At 41.0% G+C, this 20,762-nt stretch overlaps 1 protein-coding gene across 3 annotated transcripts in view; it reads right to left on the reverse strand.

Moving 5' to 3' along the window:
* Positions 1–20,762, reverse strand: part of DIP2B (disco interacting protein 2 homolog B) — a 222,372-nt gene that overhangs the window by 21,934 nt on the left and 179,676 nt on the right. For all 3 annotated transcript variants that reach the window (XM_035002676.1, XM_035002678.1, XM_035002677.1), the window contains exons 21-27: positions 20,226–20,353; positions 18,380–18,494; positions 14,665–14,866; positions 7,386–7,495; positions 7,166–7,246; positions 2,481–2,604; positions 818–939 (exon numbers count right to left, since the gene is read on the reverse strand). In XM_035002676.1, coding sequence (XP_034858567.1) covers positions 818–939; positions 2,481–2,604; positions 7,166–7,246; positions 7,386–7,495; positions 14,665–14,866; positions 18,380–18,494; positions 20,226–20,353 — 882 coding nt within the window. The remainder of the gene's footprint in view (positions 1–817; positions 940–2,480; positions 2,605–7,165; positions 7,247–7,385; positions 7,496–14,664; positions 14,867–18,379; positions 18,495–20,225; positions 20,354–20,762) is intronic.

Genomic DNA, 20,762 nt, shown 5'->3' on the forward strand with positions numbered 1-20,762 from the left:
CTACAGGAGTTCGTGTTTGCCACAGTCTAGTGAATGGAGAAATGTACTAGGCCTAGAACATATCCTGAATTTGAGGGATGCGGAGCTGTCATGGAAACTAAGCTCTCCTTTCACACCTATACATGGAAAACGCAAAGTGACCAACTTCCCCTTAAACTGCCAACAGAAGGAAACTCCCCTCCCTGCTGCTCTGTCCTACTTTGCAGAATATAAAGAGGGCATTCTGCTGAACTGAACTTTGTAATAAAATCATCTATGGTGAACATGGCTTTTACACCACAGGCTCTGGCTGCTGACAGAAACAAATGTTACACAAATTAGAATTCTGCCTCTTTGCTGTAACATGAGTTAGGATATGATGCAATACAGATCTATGTTACTTCCTTCAACTCTCATATCCTTGAGAAACTTCTATCACTTCCAGGGCAAGATCTGGATACCTTTTAAGACTATGCCAAGTGAATTTATAAAACTAACCCAAATAAAAATGACCAACACTGGGGAGAATTCAGTTTGGCATGTCAAATTACCTTGGCTACTGTGCAGAAAAAATGAGAACATTTTTTTAAGAAGGGAGATAAAAAAAGTTTTATGGAGAATTACTAATGACAGCCTCACCTCCTTAACGTTCATGATAAAAATACAATTCTGTACCTCACCAATAATCACTTTCCCATATTCCTTCACTGAAAAATGCTAGTCATTTTGTTCAGATAAATGAAAAGGAGGTGGTTTTCAGGAGACAGATTTCACTTCCCGACTCAACAAAACCGGAAATTTAGTAAGGATCCTGAGGCAAGATATACTCAGTACTTACATCAACAATCATGCGGACAGTAGGCAATGTGGCCGTAAGGTTCTGAGCATGAGGAGGTCGGACAGTGACAGGTATGCACCCCGCATACAGGCAACCATAGAATGCAGCTATTAACTCGATGCCTGCAAGACAGAATAACTTAGCTGTCCTGTATCACTCAGAAACTAAAAGGCAGATCTTCTAAAACCAGTTTATTAAATCATGTGCCAGATAGTTTATTGAGATCATAATTTAACATAGATAATAGCAGAAGAAATTTTTTAAATCGAGAAGGGACTGAATGTAAAGAAGGAAGCATATAAAACAACTTAAAAAATATACAGAAGCCAAGAGTAAGTAACAAGAAAGGAAGTCAGAAGTAAAGAAAACTCTTGAAAGACACCTAAGGAAGGTATTTTGAAATCACTACTTGATATTGCTTAGAAGAAATAATGGCAGAAATTAGGTCTGGTAACTTAGGAAATAAAAGAATGGGGAAAGGAGGGATGAGGAACACCTGAGCTTTAAAAAAATATTTAGAAGGCTGCTGTGTGACAAGCAATTAGACTTCTGAGATGTTGCTCCACCTGTGGGTGCGAGTTTTAGGGAGGTAAAGTGTGACTCAGTTTGAAGAAGACTTTCCACTATCAGGACATGGAGAGTGGCCTTTTCAGGAAGTGCTCTGGTCCATCACCATGTCATTCACTGGTGGATGGAAGACATCTTACAGGAACACCATAGGAGGGTTCTTTTACCAGAGGACTTTCTTTTTTTTTTTTTTTTTTAAAGATTTGTATTTATTTATTTGAGGGAGAGATAGAGAGAGAGTGAGAGAGAGAGCACAAGCAGGGGTGAGGGGCAGAGGGAGAAGCGGACTCCCCGCTGAGCAGGGAGCCTGACGTGGGACTCGATCCCAGGACCCCGGGATCATGACCTGAGCCAAAGGCAGACACTTAACCAACTGAGCCACCTAGTCGCCCACCAGATGACCTTTTAAGAAGTCTTAGTATCAGTATAAATAAAATAGCATAGTGAGAATCACAGAACAAAATGAACTAAGGGAGATAAAAGACCAGAGAAAACCAGAGGTATGAGTGGGTAATGTGACAGAAGAATAAAGAAACGAAAAACTCAAATATTTCACCTAACATTTTTAATATTTACACCAAACTGTCATCAAATAATTCTGAGTCCCTCTTACTGTGAAGAGAACATTTTTAAATTAAATGAGAGCATGGAAGATGAAAGCAGCGATAACGAAGACTACACATCAATCAGGATATAAAGAATGCAAAGTCAAAAGAGTTCACACATAATATTCTTTAGGAACTGGGTGAAATGGTCCCATTCCCGAACACTCCTAGAAACAAAGCACCTCTTTTGAAGGTTCCAAAAGTCAGAAAGTCTTCACTTATTCATTCGATATTTACCATAGCACCAGGAACTATGCTAGACAGTGGGAATACAAGACTAAATACAACAGACACAGTCCCAGCAGAGCCATGGTGCTGCCCAACTCCAGGGCGTGAAGCTTGGTTCTTACCTTAGCCTGGGTGCCTGGGACTCCCAGAGCTGGGAAGTGCCCAGCCTATGTGGGCAAAGATGGCGGCCCTCACTTCCTGGCCTCTCATACTCTGTAGTCTGGTAATGGAGCTTGAGTCTAGTTTACCAACCCAACACCTACCAGGTGGATAGAGCAACACCACGTTGTCTCCTGCATTTAGATGACCCTTATCACCAAGAACGGACGCAATCCTCTCTGCTCGCTTATGAAGCTGAAGGCAATTGGCTGTGCACACAGTAGTTCCCTTGAAATAGAAGAAAGTATAAGTGGGTCAAAACTCAGGAAATTGAACAGTGACAAGTACCACGTTATGTCAGAAAGGCTTGTGCCTTGGTAGATTCTCTTTATCAAGTTATCAATTCCAGTGAAAATTCCCGTAGTACCGAAAGACGTGTGGTATTTCTTTTTCAATGCCTGATGGTACTTAGGGAATATCAACATTAACTTAAATCAAACATACGTATCTATAGTCTTTCTTGTTTAAGACAGCTAGGAATTTTTTATTTAAATGAGGAAGTAAGAATAGAAGGAAAATAAAGGAAATAAAAGTAGGATGAGGGCAGGAGTCACTGCTGGCCGTGTGGCCACTTGCATCATGTGCATTTGCTGTGCGTCACACAAATTTGGCTCCGAGTATTCTAACAGCAAAGATGTAAACAAAACAGGAACAATTGGAATCAGAGTCCACTCGCTGATAATAAAGATTAGCAGATCAGAAGATGGCCAGCTACTCCTTTTTTTTTTTTTTTTTAAAGATTTTATTTGTTTAGCGAGACAGGGAACACAAGCAGGGGGAGTGGGAGAGGGAGAAGCAGGCTTCCCGCCGAGCAGGGAGCCCGATGTGGCGCTTGATCCCAGGACCCCGGGATCATGACCTGAGCCGAAGGCAGACGCTTAACCGACTGAGCCACCCAGGCGCCCCCAGCTACTCCTGATCCTGAGAATAATTTCTCCTTGAGGTCTTCATCAATTCCTGAATGTCAATCCAAGTTTCACTGAGCTGGGCTTTTTGAAACCCTTTTGTGTGTCAAGATAAACCACACAAATATGAAAGTGCATAAAATATGAATGTACTGCATAATGGAAAATTACAAAGCAAGCCCTGGCATAAGAATGGGCAGGCACGAAGCACACCACTGCCAGCAGCAGCAAAGCACACCCAGGGGTGCCCCCCCGCTCCCGGTCTAGTCTCGTTCTTTCCTTCCCTCCATACGTAACCGCTACTTTGACTTTTTAATCTTAATCACTGATTTCCTTTTCTTTATAATGTTACCACCCGTGAAAGATGGGATTTTATAGAAATGTAATGTACAGTATATACTTCTGTGTTTTGCTTCTCTCTCTCAACATTAACAGTCATCTTTGCTGCAGTGCATGGGTGTAGTTCTCATTTTTGTTGCTGCGTAGTATTTAACTGTACAAACACACGACAATTTATTCATCCATTCTGCTGCTGATGGACAATATCATTCTTATACATGTATCCTCATGCTTAAACACATGAGTTTTGGTAAAGGGTAGACCTAGAGATGGAATTCTGGGGTCACGGCATATGCCTATCTCCAACTTCACTAAATAACACCAAATTATTCTCTGCCTATTGTGCTAATACCACCCTATCTTAATTATTGTAACTCTGTAACTCAAAAAGTCTCAGAAGAAAAACAAGTTTTATTTTTAAAGCTACTTTAAAAATAACTTTTAAGTTTCTTTAATATAAAATAGTACATGTTCAATAAGGAAAAGAGAGACAAGTAAAATATAAGATATAACCACTATCAACGTTTTGCTGTATATTTTCCTGGCTTTTAAAAGATGAGTATATATTATATATAAATTCACATGTGACATTAAAAAAAATGTTACCATATTATACTATCTGCCTGAAGTTGTGTATTGCACTGGTAAAGAATGTGGGCTCAGAAGCCAGCTCTGGGTTCAAATGAAAGCGCTAATTTCCTAGTCCCACCACTTACTAGATCTCAGGCAAGTTATTTTATATCTCCGGGCCTCAGTTTCCTGAACCTTAAAATGAACTATAAAATATATAGCACCCAGAACAGGGTCTTCAGTAGGTACTCTATTATTATTATTATTTTTTAAAGGTTTATTTATCTCAGAGAAAGAGAGTGAGCACAAGTGGGAGGGGCAGGGGGAGAGGGAGAGAGAATCTCAAGTAGACTCTGCACTGAGCACGGAGCCCTATGCAGGGCTTGATCTCACGACCCTGAAATCACGATCTGAGACAGAATCAAGTCAGACGCTTAACCGACTGAGCCACTCAGGTGCTCCTAGGTTTGATTATTTTACTGAAGTTTGATATGTTATTCTTTATCACTTACACATTATGAATATTTTCTGCATAATCAAATATTCTTTTATAACACTGTTTTCAATGGCTGTATAGTATTTCATGCCATAATTTTATATGCCATAATTTACTTAGTCAACTGTCTATTGTTGGACAGTAAGGTTATAACACTAAAATGGATATCCCTTTGGCTAAAGTCAGGGTTAAATCCATAAGGCCATTTCTTGTATCTTACAATATTCTTCTTTTTGGCCTGGGGGGTACAGTAGCAAACTAAACCTTCAATAAAAACAATTTTCTGGGGGTGCCTGGATGGCACAGGCAGTTAAGTGTCTGACTCTGGGTTTCAGCTCAGGTTGTGATCCCAGGGTCATGAGACTGAGCCACTGGGTGTGGTGCCTGCTTAAGATTCTCTCTCTCCTTCTCCCTCTGCTCCCCCATCCCCTGCACTCTCTCTCTCAAATAAATAAATCTTTAATTTTTTTTTTTCCTGGGCATGAGGGAACAATGTGATATGGTCACTAAGCTTTCTGACAGTCTGGGCTAATCCAAGGTAACATATTAGAATATGCAGAAGAATAAATGGACTAAATGTCTTTGAGTCAACACATACATTATTTCTCTAACCAAGAAGCAAATTTAAACTTATGCTCTCTAACAAATACCTGGGGGTGCACCTGGGTGGCTCAGTTGGTTGAGCGACGGCCTTTGGCTCAGGTCATGATCCTGGAGTCCCTGGATCAAGTAATGCATCGGGCTCCCTGCTCGGCAGGGAGTCTGCTTCTCTGACTGCCCCCCTTCATGTGCTCTCTCTCTCAAATAAATAAATAAAATCTTTAAAAAAAAAAAACAAAAAACAAAACACAAATACCTGGGATACAGGTTTCACAGGACTTTAACTGTAGCCCAGCTTAGAAGCGGAGTGGGGAAGTAAGCTGGACTGACATTTTCTTACTGAAATTGAGGACCCTAATGAATCCACGGGCTTGGAGGGAAGCCCAATTCATTTAGAGGAGAACAAGGAAGTCGAAAAGTTTTCTATCAGAATGCAATGGTTCTTTAGATTTTTAATGATTTTTCACTAAGATGCATAGCATACTCCCCTTATGAGGTTCTATCACTAAATAAACTCTCAAAAGTATTTGTATAAAATACATCAGAATCCAGGGGGGCCTGGGCAGAAGGGGGCAATTTGGGTAGGTGGCCCAGGAGATTTCTTTTTTTTTTTTTTAAAGATTTTATTTATTTATTTGACAGAGAGAGACACAGCGAGAGAGGGAACACAAGCAGGGGGAGGGGGAGAGGGAGAAGCAGGCTCCCTGCAGAGCAGGGAGCCCCATGTGGGACTCGATCCCGGGACTCCAGGATCATGACCTGAGCCGAAGGCAGTCGCTTAACCGACTGAGCCACCCAGGCGCCTGGCCCAGGAGATTTCAATAGGCCCTACAGTCCTCCCCCGATGGTGGGAAATACTGTTATACGCCATTGTCACAGTACTTTTAGCCTCTGATTCAGCTGTTAAAACAAGTATTAGCACATGCCCACAAGTATTAGCAATGCCTAACTTATATAATATTCTGGGGAGCCTGGGTGGCTCAGTCGGTTAAGCAACTGCCTTCAGCTCAGGTCATGATCCCAGGGTCCTGGGATCGAGCCCTGCATCGGGCTACCCGCTTGGCGGGAAGCCTGCTTCTCCTTCTCCCACTCCCCCCACTTGTGTTCCTGCTCTCTCTCTCTCTGTCAAATAAATAAATAAAAATCTTTAAAATACATATATCTATTTTATTCTGATGAACCATCCATTAGAAAGTATCAGTTAATAAATTTTGAATAATTTTCAATTTGTTTTTTATCTGTTAGCAATAAATCATTTAAGTATATAGTAAAAATAACTTTGTTTCAAGAAATATTTATCTATGGGGCGCCTGGGTGGCTCAGTCTGTTAAGCGTCTGCCTTTGGCTCAGGTCATGATCCCAGGGTCCTGGGATCGAGTCCCAGACTCCTTGCTCAGCAGGGAGTCTGCTTCTCCCTCTTTCTCTCCCTCTGCCACTCCCCCTGCTTGTGCTCTCTCTCTCTCTCTCAAATAAATAGTAAATAAAATCTTAAAAAATAAATGTTTATCTAAAGTCATTTTCTTCCTGGTGGAAGTCCAGAATTAAAAGTCAAATTGGGTTAAAAATGACATGACATAATGCATCCTATACATCTGCAGATCTATGGAACTGTACTGTTAGCCCCACTGTTCCTATCAGAACTGAATAAAGGCAACTCGACTGTAACATGAGGAGAGCCAGCATTAGATAACACTCCAGGAGGTCTCATTTCAACCTTGAAGTGATTGCACAATTTATCCTCATATGTCAAAACAAGGAGAAAGCAGTAACTCCTCCCTCAGAGTTGACAATGGAAATTTTCTGATGGAAGAGATCAAGAGTGCCTAAGATCCCCCATAATAGTCATCTGATTAGACATATACAGTTGGATTTTTAATACCTTGGCATTTAACAGCATGAAGAGTACATGGTCAGGAGTTGCCTGGGCTCGCCACTGTAAAATCTCCGCCAGAAACTGGTGCTGAAGTCATAAAGCAGAAAAAAGAATCAGGGTCAGTAACTTTGGAAAAGTTGGATAAGGCATCTCCCATCTACTGCCTGAAGCAGAAGTTCTGTTCTTGACTTTTTTATAAAAATCAACACATCTGAACTCTTCTTACCTTCCTCACTAAGTCATTCTCTTCAATCTGCCCAAGATCTCTTCCTGCAGCTTGTGCTATGCGTTTTCCAGCAACCAGATTCCCAACCATCACAGAAGCAGGGCCCACACCTGTAAGTAAAGGCAAAAATCAACTCTCTGGGGGTGGTAATTCAAACTATATCCCTGAAGTATTTCCAGACTGACCCAAACTAGTTCAAATATTCATTCAACAATTCAGACTGAGCATTCCTCTAGGCACTGGGGGCACAGTAGTAAACTAGCCAAACAGCCTGTTTTCTGGTGCGGAAAGGCAACCAGTAAGTACATATACAAATAAACCATGTCAGGTAGTAAGAAGTGCTAGAAAAAAACAAGATAGAACCAGAGAAGAGACAGGGATTTTGGAGGGTGGAGGGGAGCAGGTGGGCTCCTATAGCTTGGGTATAAGGAATTTTTCACTCTGAGGAGGTAACAGTTGGTTGCACTAGTTCCTATTGATAAATAATTTCATCAGGTCCAATCACAGTATGACCCTAAAAATGGACTTAACAGTAAGGAATATCTGGTCTGGAAAGAAATCCGCCATCTATGAGAACTGAGAGTGGGTTCATCAGGAATCTCAGAAGTGCTTTATTAAAAGTGAGTAATGACAATGTGTTGTGGGACATTCTATAAGACAACTGGCCTGGACTCTTCAAAACCCGTGTCTTTAAGAGAAAATAAGGCTAGGAGTTTCCAAATTAAAGGACACGACAGCCAAATCAATGCATGACCTTGACTGGATACTAAATTTTTAAAAATCAGTTGTAGGGGTGCCTGAGTGGCTCAGATGGTTAAGCGTCTGCCTTCGGCTCAGGTCATGATCCCAGGGTCCTGGGATCAAGCCCCACATCGGGCTCCCTGCTCAGTGGGAAGCCTGCTTCTCCCTCTTCTTCTCCTGCTCCCCCTGCTTGCGCTCTCTTGCTCTGTCAAATAAATAAATAAAATCTTTAAAAAATTAAAATAAAAAAAATCAGTTGTAATAAAGAAGTGAAGAAATCTGGATACAGACTGTGTATTATTAGATGATAGCATTATATTGTTAAATTTCTTTCTTTTCTTTCTTTCTTTTTAAAGACCAAGTATGTGTACAGGAGCAGGGGTGGGAGGCTGGGGGGTGGGCAAAGGCGGAGAGAGAGAGAATCCCAAGCAGGGTCCACATCCAGTGCAGAGCCTGAGCAGGCTCCATCTCTTGACCCTGAGTTCATGACCTGAGCTGAAATCAAGAGTCAGATGCTTAATCAACTGAGCCACCTAGGCGCCCTAAGGTTAAATTTCTTAATAGAATAATGGCATTGTTGTTGATTAGGAAAACTTTAGGACTTTTGTTTTGTTTTGTTTTGGTCTTTGGAGATAACATTACAGAAATATTTAGGGGTGAAATGTCGTGATTTCTGCAATTTATTTCCAAAGAGTTCAGTAAAACAATGTTAACAACTGGTGAATCTAGGGAAAGTATACAGGTGTTCATTGAGGTATTCTTTCAATATTTCCATGGGTTTGACACTTCCAAATAAAAATGGAGAACTCACTGAACTCTACCTCTGAAACTAATAATATATGTTAATTAATTGAATTTAAATTAAAAAATAAAAAGGGAGAACTCTCCCTCTCTTCAAGAAAAAAGTGCTAGGGTGCTGTATGCCTTTCTTGACAGTTGCTTGAAGACTCTATTGTACCAAACTAAGCAGATGGCTAAAAGATAACAAAACTTATTACCATCCATGTTTTGAATAAGGTTGATGCTACATTATGAATTAATATTAAATATCTTTTATTGCCAAAATCTGTTGATCCTAAATATACAGCTGGAATAAAATCACTTAAATCATAGACTCTAAATAATTGGGGAAGTATAGGTAAAGGGTATAAGGGAATTCTCTGTACTATTCGACAACCTGAAGTGTGAAATTATTTCAAAATGAAAAGTTAAAAAATTTTTTCACGTCGAATAAAAAACTCAAGTATAAAGTACTCCAACACTTTGCTGGACAATTTGAGTCTACAAAGTATCTACTGAAATTTTAGGTATAATATGCAAAACTCCTTCCTAAGAAACGGTATAACAAGTTACAGAAAAGATATGTTATATTGGCAACAGCCTTTTATTTTTTTTAAAGATTTTATTTATTTATTTGACAGAGAGAGAGAGAGCACAAGCAGGGGGAGCAGCAGAGGGAGAGGGAGAAGCAGGCTCACCAAGCAGGGAGCCCGATACAGGGCTTGGTCCCAGGACCCTGGGATCATGACCTGAGCCGAAGGTAGACGGTTAACTACTGAGCCACCCAGGCGCCCCTGCAACAGCCTTTTATATAGGCAGGGACTCAGAGTGTATCTGACTGTGTTAGCTACCCAATCCTGAAATTAGACTGTAAAATTAATAAAGGTGTGTGTTTTTATTTATTTTTTATTTTTTTAAAAGATTTTATTTATTTGACAGAGAGAGATAGTGAGAGCAGGAACACAAGCAGGGGGAGTGGGAGAGGGAGAAGCAGGCTTTCCATGGAGCAGGGAGCCCGATGGGGGGCTCGATCCCAGGACTCTGTGACCATGAGCTGAGCCGAAGGCAGACGCTTAACGACTGAGCCACCCAGGTGCCCCAAGGTGTGCGTTTTTAAAAGTGAATTTTTCAGAGTAGTTTAAAACAGCAAAAATAATTCAGCAGCTATTTCTTGAGGTCCTTTTGTGTGCATTCCTTAAGTCTAAAGATCACAGAGGGTGAAAAATAATTGAAAGCAATAACATCTAGAAGGCTAACTGCTGACACCTTGCTGCACCTATAAATACGCCTTCGCCCTATTTTTCCCCACAAAATTATGCAAATTTCCTGTGGCAAAGAATGCTAGTCATCAATCCCAATATCTATTCTCCTCTTCCTCCTTAATAACAGACCCCCCAGTTTTAAGCTATGCAAATAAATGCCTGGAATTAAGACTATATTCTTTAGAGTGGAAGACTAATACGTAAGAGAAAGTATATGTGCAATTTCTAGAAAATATGTTTAAAGGGCAAGGGTATTTCCTTCTTTGCTTTTTTTTCCACTTAGCTAGAATATAAGAATGATAGCTGGAGGTCAGGGGGCCCAACTGGGCCCTGAGGCAGTATGCTAGGATGGCCGTGGCAGATTGTTTTATTTTCTTATAATCCTTCCTTTCCTTCCTGTTGTTGCCGAGATAATATGACAGGAGTATACCTCTCTGCTCTAATGACTCTGGGCATGGTCTGAACTTGTTCTGGACAATGACATGTTAGGAGCCATGACACAAACAGAAGCTTTAAATATGCTTGTGTGGTTTGGCTTGCCTTCTTGCTTTTGCCATCTGCCTTGAGAAAAATATGGTGCAGTAGCTGCTGGTCCCATGATGAGGAGACACATGGAAGAGTTCCGAACCCAACTATAACCTGGAATCAAGCCAAGCTCAGCTGATCCCAGCCAAGTTTAGCAGAGCCACATCCCATGAGTGAAAAATAAGTGCTTTGAAGCTATTGAGTTTTTAGAGTTATCTGTTATGTGGCATATCTGTAAAAACAGTTGACTGGTACAATGCCAGAGCAAGAAGATGGAAGCTGGAACCACAATGACTGGGGAGCTACCACCCTAGTCCCACACTGCCTAGCTCTGAATTTCTTTTACCTGAGAAAGAAAAACTTTTCTCTTGTTTTTTTAAGCAGCTATTAGGTTTTTCTGAAATTTGCAGCCAAAACCAGTCCTAATGCATTTCCCTTTTTTTTTTTTTTTTAAAGACTTCATTTATTTGACAGAGAGCGCCCATGAGCAGGGGGAGCAGCAGAGGGAGAGGGAGAAGCAGGCTCTCCTGAGCAGGGAGCTCAATGCAGGACTTGATCTCAGGACCCTAGGATCATGACCTGAGCCGAAGGCAGACGCCCAACCGACTGAGCCACCCAGGTGCCCACGTTTCCCATTCTTTACACAATAGCTCCAACAGGCAGCTCGCTGAGATTTCTGTCATTAGGCTGCCTTACCTTAACCTTTTCCATCTTCCTTTTCCTCTCCTTTCTTACCTCACTCCTATTCATCTCCACTTTCCCATATTCTTCTTAAATCTCAACCTCTCATGTTATCCCCACATCATCTCTACCCCATCTGTGCCATGGTTTTCAAACTGCTTTGGTCCAACCCATATCCATCCCACTAAGATCTTAGCAGGACATCACAACAGACAGCAAAAATACAGAATCCAAACCTAATACTTTCATTAGACAAGGCAGATGCCATACCTGTGGGGGCTTAGGAATAAATCTTTTTAGAGGTTTTATTGTTTAATAAAATTGAAATCTGGCTAGCAAAAGCAATGTTTTAAGCATCTAGTATGTCTCTAGATAGCATCTTTTAAGCACCTACTATGACATGAAAGGTTTGTTAAAAGAATCCTGGGTTGGGGCGCCTGGGGGGCTCAGTCGGTTCAGCGTCCGCCTTCGGCTCAGGTCATAATCCTGGAGTCCTGGGATCGAGCCCCGCGTCGGGCTCTCTGCTCTGTGGGAGTCTGGAGTCTGCTTCTCCCTCTCCCTCTGCCGGCCACTCCCCCTGCTTGTGCACCCTCACTCTCTCTATCAAATAAATAAATAAAATCTTAAAAATAAAATCCTAGATTAAATGCTATTTAAAATAGCATTTTAGGGGCACCTGGGTGGCTCAGTCGTTGAGCGACTGCCTTCGGCTCAGGTCATGATCCCAGGGTCCTGGGATCGAGCCCCGCACTGGGCTCTCTGCTTGGCGGGAGGCCTGCTTCTCCCTCTCCCACTCCCCCTGCTTGTGTTCCCTTTCTCACTGTGTCTCTCTCTGTCAAATAAATAAATAAAATCTTTAAAAAAAAATAAAAATAAAAAAATAGCATTTTATTATCAAGAGTATGCTTATTGTTATGAACACTGAGTAATCTATAAAATTGTTGAATCATTACATTGTACAACACCTGAAACTAATATAACACTGTATGTTGATCATATTTCAATTAAAAAAGTTATTTAACATATTAAAAACTATTTAATACAATAGGATTTTAGGGATGCCTGGATGGCTCAGTTGGTTAAGCGTCTGCCTTTGGCTCAGGTCATGATCCCGGGGTCCTGGGATCAAGTCCTGCACCGTGCTCCTTGCTCGGTGTGTGTGAGGGGGCTGCTTCTCCCTCTGCCTGCCTCTCCCTCAGCTTGTGCTCTCTCTCTCTCTGACAAATAAATAAAATCTTTTAAATAATAATAATAAAATAAAATAGGATTTTACTCATATGACAAATGAATGTAGGTCTTCAGTAAACCAGGAAGTGAGATGGAGAAGGCTCTGTGTGTTATATGAATCTGCCACACACTTAGGCAGGCAATATGGAGACAGTTTTTATATATATTTTTTATGAATTACTTACAGACTTCTTGATTTTGACTGCCCCTTCAGAATATTAGCCTCCATAAACTCTTATTTCCACTAGCAGAAACTGATAAATATCATATATACTTTGCTAGTGGATGAGTTGACAATAACAAGTATCTAGATAAACAACTGTGACATCATCCCCAGCCACCAGACCAGGGAAGTAACTTTTGCAGAGCAGAGTGTATTAAAATTTTAATAATGTTAGGATAATGTCTTGAATAAAAATGTCCTAGAAGGTAAGAGGCTAACCTTTTTTTTTTTTTTAAAGATTTTATTTATTTATTTGAGACAGAGAATGAGAGAGAGAGCACATGAGAGGGGGGAGGGTCAGAGGGAGAAGCAGGCTCCCCGCCGAGCAGGGAGCCTGATGCGGGACTCGATCCAGGGACTCCAGGATCATGACCTGAGCTGAAGGCAGTCGCTTAACCAACTGAGCCACCCAGGCACCCAAGAGGCTAACCTTTTATTATTGTACATTATGTTTACCTTTCAGTAAAAGCTGTCTTACAGAAATATGATTAAATGCCACACTTCCCCTTCCTTCCCTAATCTCCCCATTACCTCCTCTCTTCCCAACACATTTGGAGGCCAATGAGCTGATGGACATTCTGTCTGTGTGTGTGCACCTATGTGTAAGTGGGTGAGTGGGTGGTGGTGGCAGGATCTGTAAAGTCCAGATTTGGGCTCTCAGGTTTTCAGCCATTCAGGACACTAGAAGCCTCTTATTAACTTCTCAATTAAAATAAATTAGCATCAAAAAACGTAATGATTTCAGTTTGGGTTAAACAGATATTTCAACATGATTGACCATCAATCAATTACTCCTCCCTTTAGCCTCTTACTCAGCCTTGTAACCTCTGTCTGCTCAGAAATAAGGCAAAAAGGTGAAATGGACTATTTGGGGTTTTTTTTCCTCTTTTCCATATGGCAATTCATGTACACTTACTTGCATCTTTTTTTTTTTTTTTTAAAGATTTTTATTTATTTGACAGAGAGAGATACAGCGAGAGAGGGAACACAAGCAGGGAGAGTGGGAGAGGGAGAAGCAGGCTTCCCGCAGAGCAGGGAGCCCAATGTGGGGCTCGATCCCAGGACCCTGGGATCAGGACCTGAGCTGAAGGCAGACGCTTAATGACTGAGCCACCCAGGCGCCCTACTTACTTGCATCTTGAATTCACAGGAATTCGGAAAATGCAAAATATGCTATTTATCTTGTGCTTATAATGTGGAAAATTTCGAAATTAAGTATCTTGCTCCCTAGAGATATTACAGGCCCAAATCAGACCCCTAAAGCTTAAAACGACTGAGGGATGACTCTTGGTAAGTGATTCCCAACAGAAAGGCAGTATAACATAGTGACTCAGAGTGTGGATTTTAGAGTCACACCTGGTGTGAGTCTCAACTCAGCCACTAACTAGCTATATGACTTTGAGCACAATTCTTTTCTGAACTTTATTTTCCACAGCTGGGGCAACACTTTCAGGTCACATATGTACAATACTTAGCTTGTATCTGGCTTTTAGTAAGCACTCAATAAATACTAGCTATTCTTATTATTATCAGAACTTTCTCTTAGAGGACTTCTTTTATTCCAGTTCAACAAGTGAGATTTCAATCATCTTGACCCCAAGCCTTACATCCAGGGGAAATGGAAGCATGCTACTGAGAAGTACTCAGAAGAGGATGCCAGTAATAAACTCAGAGAAGGAGATTCTGCAGGCTCTCAATCCTCCCTGCTTTTGGTCATCTAATACTACTCTTATGTTACCAGTCTTTGTAAAATCCAGTTCTAGAGAAAGAATCATGCTGAAAAAAGTCAGCTTCTTGAAGTTATAATTTTAATGTTATGTCTTCAAAGCTAGCATATTACCTGGTTGCTTTTGTCGGGGTTTTGGCAAATTGGTCACACATGTATGTGGGCACATGAGGATATTGCAAGGATGTAGAGATCCCTCCAGAAAGAGCTGTTTCGTCTGAGATATGTGGATCCCTCCTAGAGGAGTTTTTGGCAATGTATTGGCAGGCACCAGAGCAAGACAATAAACACCCACTTGATGAATGCTATCGATTGCCTAGAAAAATACAAACAACAATATTCAGTGAGATTAATTTTACTACATTTGACATCCTCCTAACGTAATCCATTATTCTACTCTAGGATTTTTCCTTTTCTATCCATTCTAGGTCTAGAATCTGCTAGATTTTTTAAAATCTCATACACCTGAAGCTACCTGTTTCTTTTAGCAATGGCAGAGATCAAGAGAAGATGGGTAAGATATGATCTAAATGGGACAGCGGTGGATACTGATCTGTAAGCCTCAATATGTTCTCCCTTGAATGGTAATGTCCAAAACCTAGACATTTGTTTCAGTTCTTTTAATATACAACATAGCTCAATTCAATAGAGGCCAAGTATTTTTATTATGAACACAAGAGAAGCCCTGAAAGTGGGCCCCTGCTTAACTGGTTCACCAAGTTACCCAGAATCCTGTCTACAAAACAATGGGGTGAGGCCCACCACACACTGAACCCTGGAGGCCACTGGCACCTCCACTCCCGGCCACGCACCTGTGCCTCTGCTGAAGCTCAGCTGTGCGTGCTTCCACACCTTTTATGCTTGTTCTTGTGTTCACATAATTTAACTATTACATCAATTGATAAAACAGAGGGTAAAAGGACAGAGAGAGTTGTGCTTTGTTTGGAAAGACTCATTAAAAAACTATTGCTGGGAGGTGCCTGGGTGGCTCAGTCGTTAAGCGTCTGCCTTCGGCTCGGGTCATGATCCCAGGGTCCTGGGATCGAGCCCCGCATCGGGCTCCCTGCTCTGCGGGAAGCCTGCTTCTCCCTCTCCCACTCCCCCTGCTTGTGTTCCCTCTCTCACTGTGTCTCTCTGTGTCAAATAAATAATAAAAATAAAAACTTCAAAAAAAAAACCCAAAAAACAAAAAAATATTGTTGGTAGACACAAGTTAATTCTAAAAAGTAAGGATTATGTATTCTAGTCCCTTTGCACATACTTGCATTCTAGTCTAACTTAAAGGAAATGAAAACAGAAAGCACAGACCATGCAATCTGATGTAGTGTATGAAGGAGGCTGACCTGGAATGCAAACTGGTGTGTACTCATACTCACACTGCTCTCTATCAAATGAATGCAGATATTTAAATGTTCTGTGTAAAAATTTAATACGTGAAGAATTTCTCATTTTTATGATTCTCTGCTTCAACCACCTTTTAAAACTAACTGACCAACTACTAATACCAGTTCCAAACATACCAGCTGAGAGAGTTCTATTGTATCTCTCATAAGTCTTACTGAAAGAGAGATACAGCCTTAGAAGAATGGACCAATGGTCATAAAAGACAGACACGACCTTTTATTAAAACAACTTAACAGTGCAAAGGAATAAACCTGAACATCATATTCCTCAGACTATCCTACTAATCAACAGAGACAACTGGGAAATAGAAAGTCTGGCAGGGGTCCTAAGTCTCTGGTATTTTAGAATATACAGAGAGTTAGCAAACGTTATTACCTGAAGCCTGGATTCCCCACTGAAAATACACCGTCTGGCGAATCATCAATCGACCACCTTCTTTAAAAGGTGCTGAGTTAGGTATTTAGTTTATATTATACATAGATCTGGAGTTAACCTCTGGGCTCTAACCTCCCAGAACATATGGGGTCCTTACTGCTCTACTGTAGATCCAAATACTCCAAGCTGAGAAGCTACAGATACTGGGGAAATAATGCCCTCTTATTTCATGCCCAAATCAGACCCTGAATGACTTTTACAAGAATCTGGATTAGTAAGTAAGCAGTGCATGTGATTCCTATAATTGCTTTCCAGGAAAAAATAAGAAATATTTTAGGGGAATTTCAGTTTCCTATAATAGGGGGAAAATGTGTAATTCATTACAACATTCTACCATTATGCCTCACAATTCATTCCAAATGAAATAAGCATTTTGTTTGTTCAAAAACATGAATGGTATGAAAAATATTCTCTTTGCAGGTCTGATTCTTAGCCATCTTTCAGAGATCAGCCCAGTCCCACTTCTTTATAGTCTTTCCTGACCAGCCTATCCTCAGTAGATTCTCTTTCTTGTCTTTTCACTACAAATAGCCTATACTCTACCAGCTGATAATTCAGAACCACGAACCCCGAATATAAAAAGAAATCTTAAAAGTCATCTAGCCCTATCACTCATCTCAGGTTTGCATCATTTCTATACCATTACTACTAACTGGCAGTGAATATATCCAAATACCCCAAGCAGACAAGTAATAAATGTTGGGAACACTTCCAATAATATAGAATTTTCTTTGTCAAAGACAGTCCATGCTTTCTTTGGACCATACATTATCCAACAAATATTTACTGAGTCTACTACGTGTATGTGCTGGCATGACTCTCAGGATCTAGGGACTGAGTTGTGAACAAAATAGAGGAGGTTTTGGCCTTCATGGGCCTTATACTGTAGTGGATGTAGAAAACAATAACTATAAACACATGGTGATGAATACTGAGTAGACAAATAGTGAAAGGGAATGTTATTTAAAACAGTGGATCTCTCTAAACTCCTTACTGGAGATTATGCTTATGATGATTTTTTTTTTTTTTAAAGATTTTATTTATTTGATAGAGAGAGACACAGCGAGAAAGGGAACACAAGCAGGGGGAGGGGGAGAGGGGGAAGCCGGCTTCCCGCGGAGCAGGGAGCCCAGTGTGGGGCTCGATCCCAGGACCCTGGGATCATGACCCGAGCTGAAGGCAGACGCTTAATGACTGAGCCACCCAGGTGCCCCTGTGATGATTATTTTTGATGTTAATAATAATCACCATTGTTATTTACCAAATACACCCTGTATACTTCGAATAACGATCTCACTGAATCCCTCCCATAGCTCTATCATTTTATCCCCAACTTACAGGTTAGGAAATAAACTCAGTAAGGTTAAGTAACATCTGGTATGGAGTGGCACTGTGATTCAAAGGCTGTAATTTCAAATGAAGACTAGACTCTTTTCATCATTCTATCCGTCCAACCCTCCCAACTAGTGATGTATCCCTTACACAGAGCCCAGGTCTTTCTCTTTCCCTAATGGTTATCTCACCTAGCTCTCTAACTCCATAGGAAAGCTCCTTCAGCATAAGAACAACATCTTACATTTGCTTGGATCCCTGCATGCTAGGCACCCATTACAGAACATATATAGTAGGACTGTAGTTGTTGACAAGTGGATTGATTTCTGTCAAAGATGTGTTCCACACATGGTCAGTTTAAACTTTCATGGTTACTAAACACTCAGGCGCAAAAAAAAAAAGTGAAAGAATCCGCTGAGGCAGGTCAATTCATTGTTCTTGGCATCCTGAGCAGAAAAACACTATGTAGACCAGAGGGAGAAATGGTACTAATTATATTATTTTGCTAAGAGTAACCAGAATGTTTGAGTACTGACTGGCAAGAAAAAAATAAGGTGTCATAAGTAGCCCAACAAAGAAAAGGCTTACTCAGTGGTTGCTGCCACCTCTGACAGGCACAGCCAACCTGTCCTGACAGATACCAAGGGTGTGCGCTCACCTGCAACACTCGGCTCATCCACTGAAAACTGTCTTCCTCTGAAGCGTCGGGTCTTTGTTCCGCAACCACCACAATGCGCTCATCATAAAATACAGACACAGAAAACACAGCAATTCTAAGAGAGACAGATCAAACACGTCAGGACTCCCTTCACAACCAGACCTATTTGCTTTGCTCAGCTGGAATAACAGAGAGGAGACATCCCCACCACACTAGCCAGAAGCGAGTTGTTTAGAAAATAAAATGCCACGGTCATTACCATTAAAATGAGGACTCAGAACATGTACTAATAAGCACCACTGGCATGAACACTGGGACACAGTGATAAATAGGACACAGTCCCTGTCTTCATGGAGCTTGCATGTCAGAGACAGAACAAATAAATATAAAATAATGTCATGTTGTAGTATACACTGGGAAGAAAAGCAAGGCAGGGCGAGGGGCAGAGCGGTGTGCGGGGTGGCCGCACCACTGAAGGCAGGGTAGTGGGGGAGTGCCTCCCTGAGGAGTGGACACTGGAGCAGAGACCTGAGTGAAGTGAGGACGCGAGCCATGCGAAGATCTGGAGGAAGAGGTTTCCGGGCAGAAGGAACGGAAAGCGAAAAGGTTCTGAGGTAGGAACGAGCTTGGCAGGTTTGAGGAACAGCAAGAAGGCCAGTGTGCCTGGAGCAGAGTAGTGAAGCAGAGAGTGGTGGGGAGAGGTCAGACCCAGACCAGGGCAGGCAGGGGGACCTGGCAGGCCAAGGGGAGGGGGATGTTCTGAGTGAGGTCTCCGCTCAAACGTCCCCTTAGTAGTGAGGCATTCCCAGACCACCCTATACAAACCGGCAAGCACGCTCTCACCCAACCCCGTGTTCTCGATTTCCCTGTGTCTGCAGTTACTGTTTCCCCTGATGAGAATGTGAGCTTCACAAGGGCAGAAACCTGGCCTGTTTCGTTCACTGCCACATGTGTCCAGAACAGTGGCACACAGCTGGCATCCAATAAATATCTGTTGAATGGATGCCTGAAAGAATGGGAAGTCACTAGAGAGCGGAATATGCCCTTCTTTCCTTCCTTTCTTCCACATGTATTTATTGAACACCTACTGTGTGCCAGATGCTGTGCTGAGTGCTGGGGATATAACAGTGACCAAAGAGAGAAGGTCAAGTGCCCCACGGAGTTTACATCTCAGAGGAAGTCATGTCATTACAAAAACTACACATTTTAGGAACTGGTTCTGTATGGTTTCATTAATTTTTCCTACTTCTTAAAAAACTAAAGGGATACCCAGAGTGCTTTAAATATATATATCCATGATTATAAACTACTGGATAGACATCAACTACTCAAGTATGTACCAAATATCTTTTCTTGTGTTAATAAGCAAAGAAAAAAGGATTTGTAATTGACTTTATCCATGGAATTTGAAATTAGCACTTGTGTACTATGTCAATCTCTGTGTTAAAATGTTGTAATAATTTAGTTAGAGATGAGTAAGAGAAACAATTCTCAGATATAAAATTCCTACAATGTAGCATCTATCTTAATTAGCCTGAATGGCACTACTTCTATATTGACAGATGTAGGAAGTTGAATATTTTAGTAAAATTCTCCAGAGTCCTCAGAATTCAACAAAGAGTAATAATTAAAAATTGAAATATAGGATATGGTTATATTCTATTCCTCTCAATTTCAACCAAAGAACCCGCCATGTTAAGACAAATATTCAAAGGCCAACTCCTGCTATGCTTAGCCAAAAATAACCCAATCACTTAGAGACTCTACAGAATACAACTCAAATGACTCTGTAAAGATACATTTAGATTCCACTGGAAGTGCTAACATTTGAATTTTTACTACTCACCTTCCTCTATAAACAGTCTTTATTGATTCAACAGCCAATCCAGTAGCAACAATGTCATCAGCATTATGTCTTCGACCACTAACCATCAGTAACCCATCCATTTTTCCAACTACAAACACCAAACTGCCCTGAAAGGTAACAACAATTTACCTTGATTTCCATTATTTAAATAGTAAAACAGACATTTTACTTCCTACCTTGAAATAGGGCTCATCAAAAATATAAGAAAACAACACTGTGTTTTATGGCTTCTAAAAAAAGTGTTTCATACCTCAAAAATCAGGGGGGAAATCAGTAGCATATTACAATTAATTACAGCATATAAGAAAGGAATTTGTTGATATTTATTCTCAGGGAGGAATTTTATTAAGAAAACAACTAGGATTCCACACAAGCACAGTTTATTTTCTCAGACATGATTATGTACCTATTCATAAGATGGATGCAAAGAAAAAAATGGTTAACTCATTTAATACTGGAATTAGGAAGAAATTAAAACAGCTGAATATGAGAACGCCTGTTTTAGGTTTACAAGGT

Source organism: Mirounga leonina, unplaced genomic scaffold, assembly GCF_011800145.1.
Source record: "Mirounga leonina isolate KUSES-001 unplaced genomic scaffold, KU_Mleo_1.0 Mir_126, whole genome shotgun sequence".
NCBI classification, from domain to species: Eukaryota; Metazoa; Chordata; class Mammalia; order Carnivora; family Phocidae; genus Mirounga; species Mirounga leonina.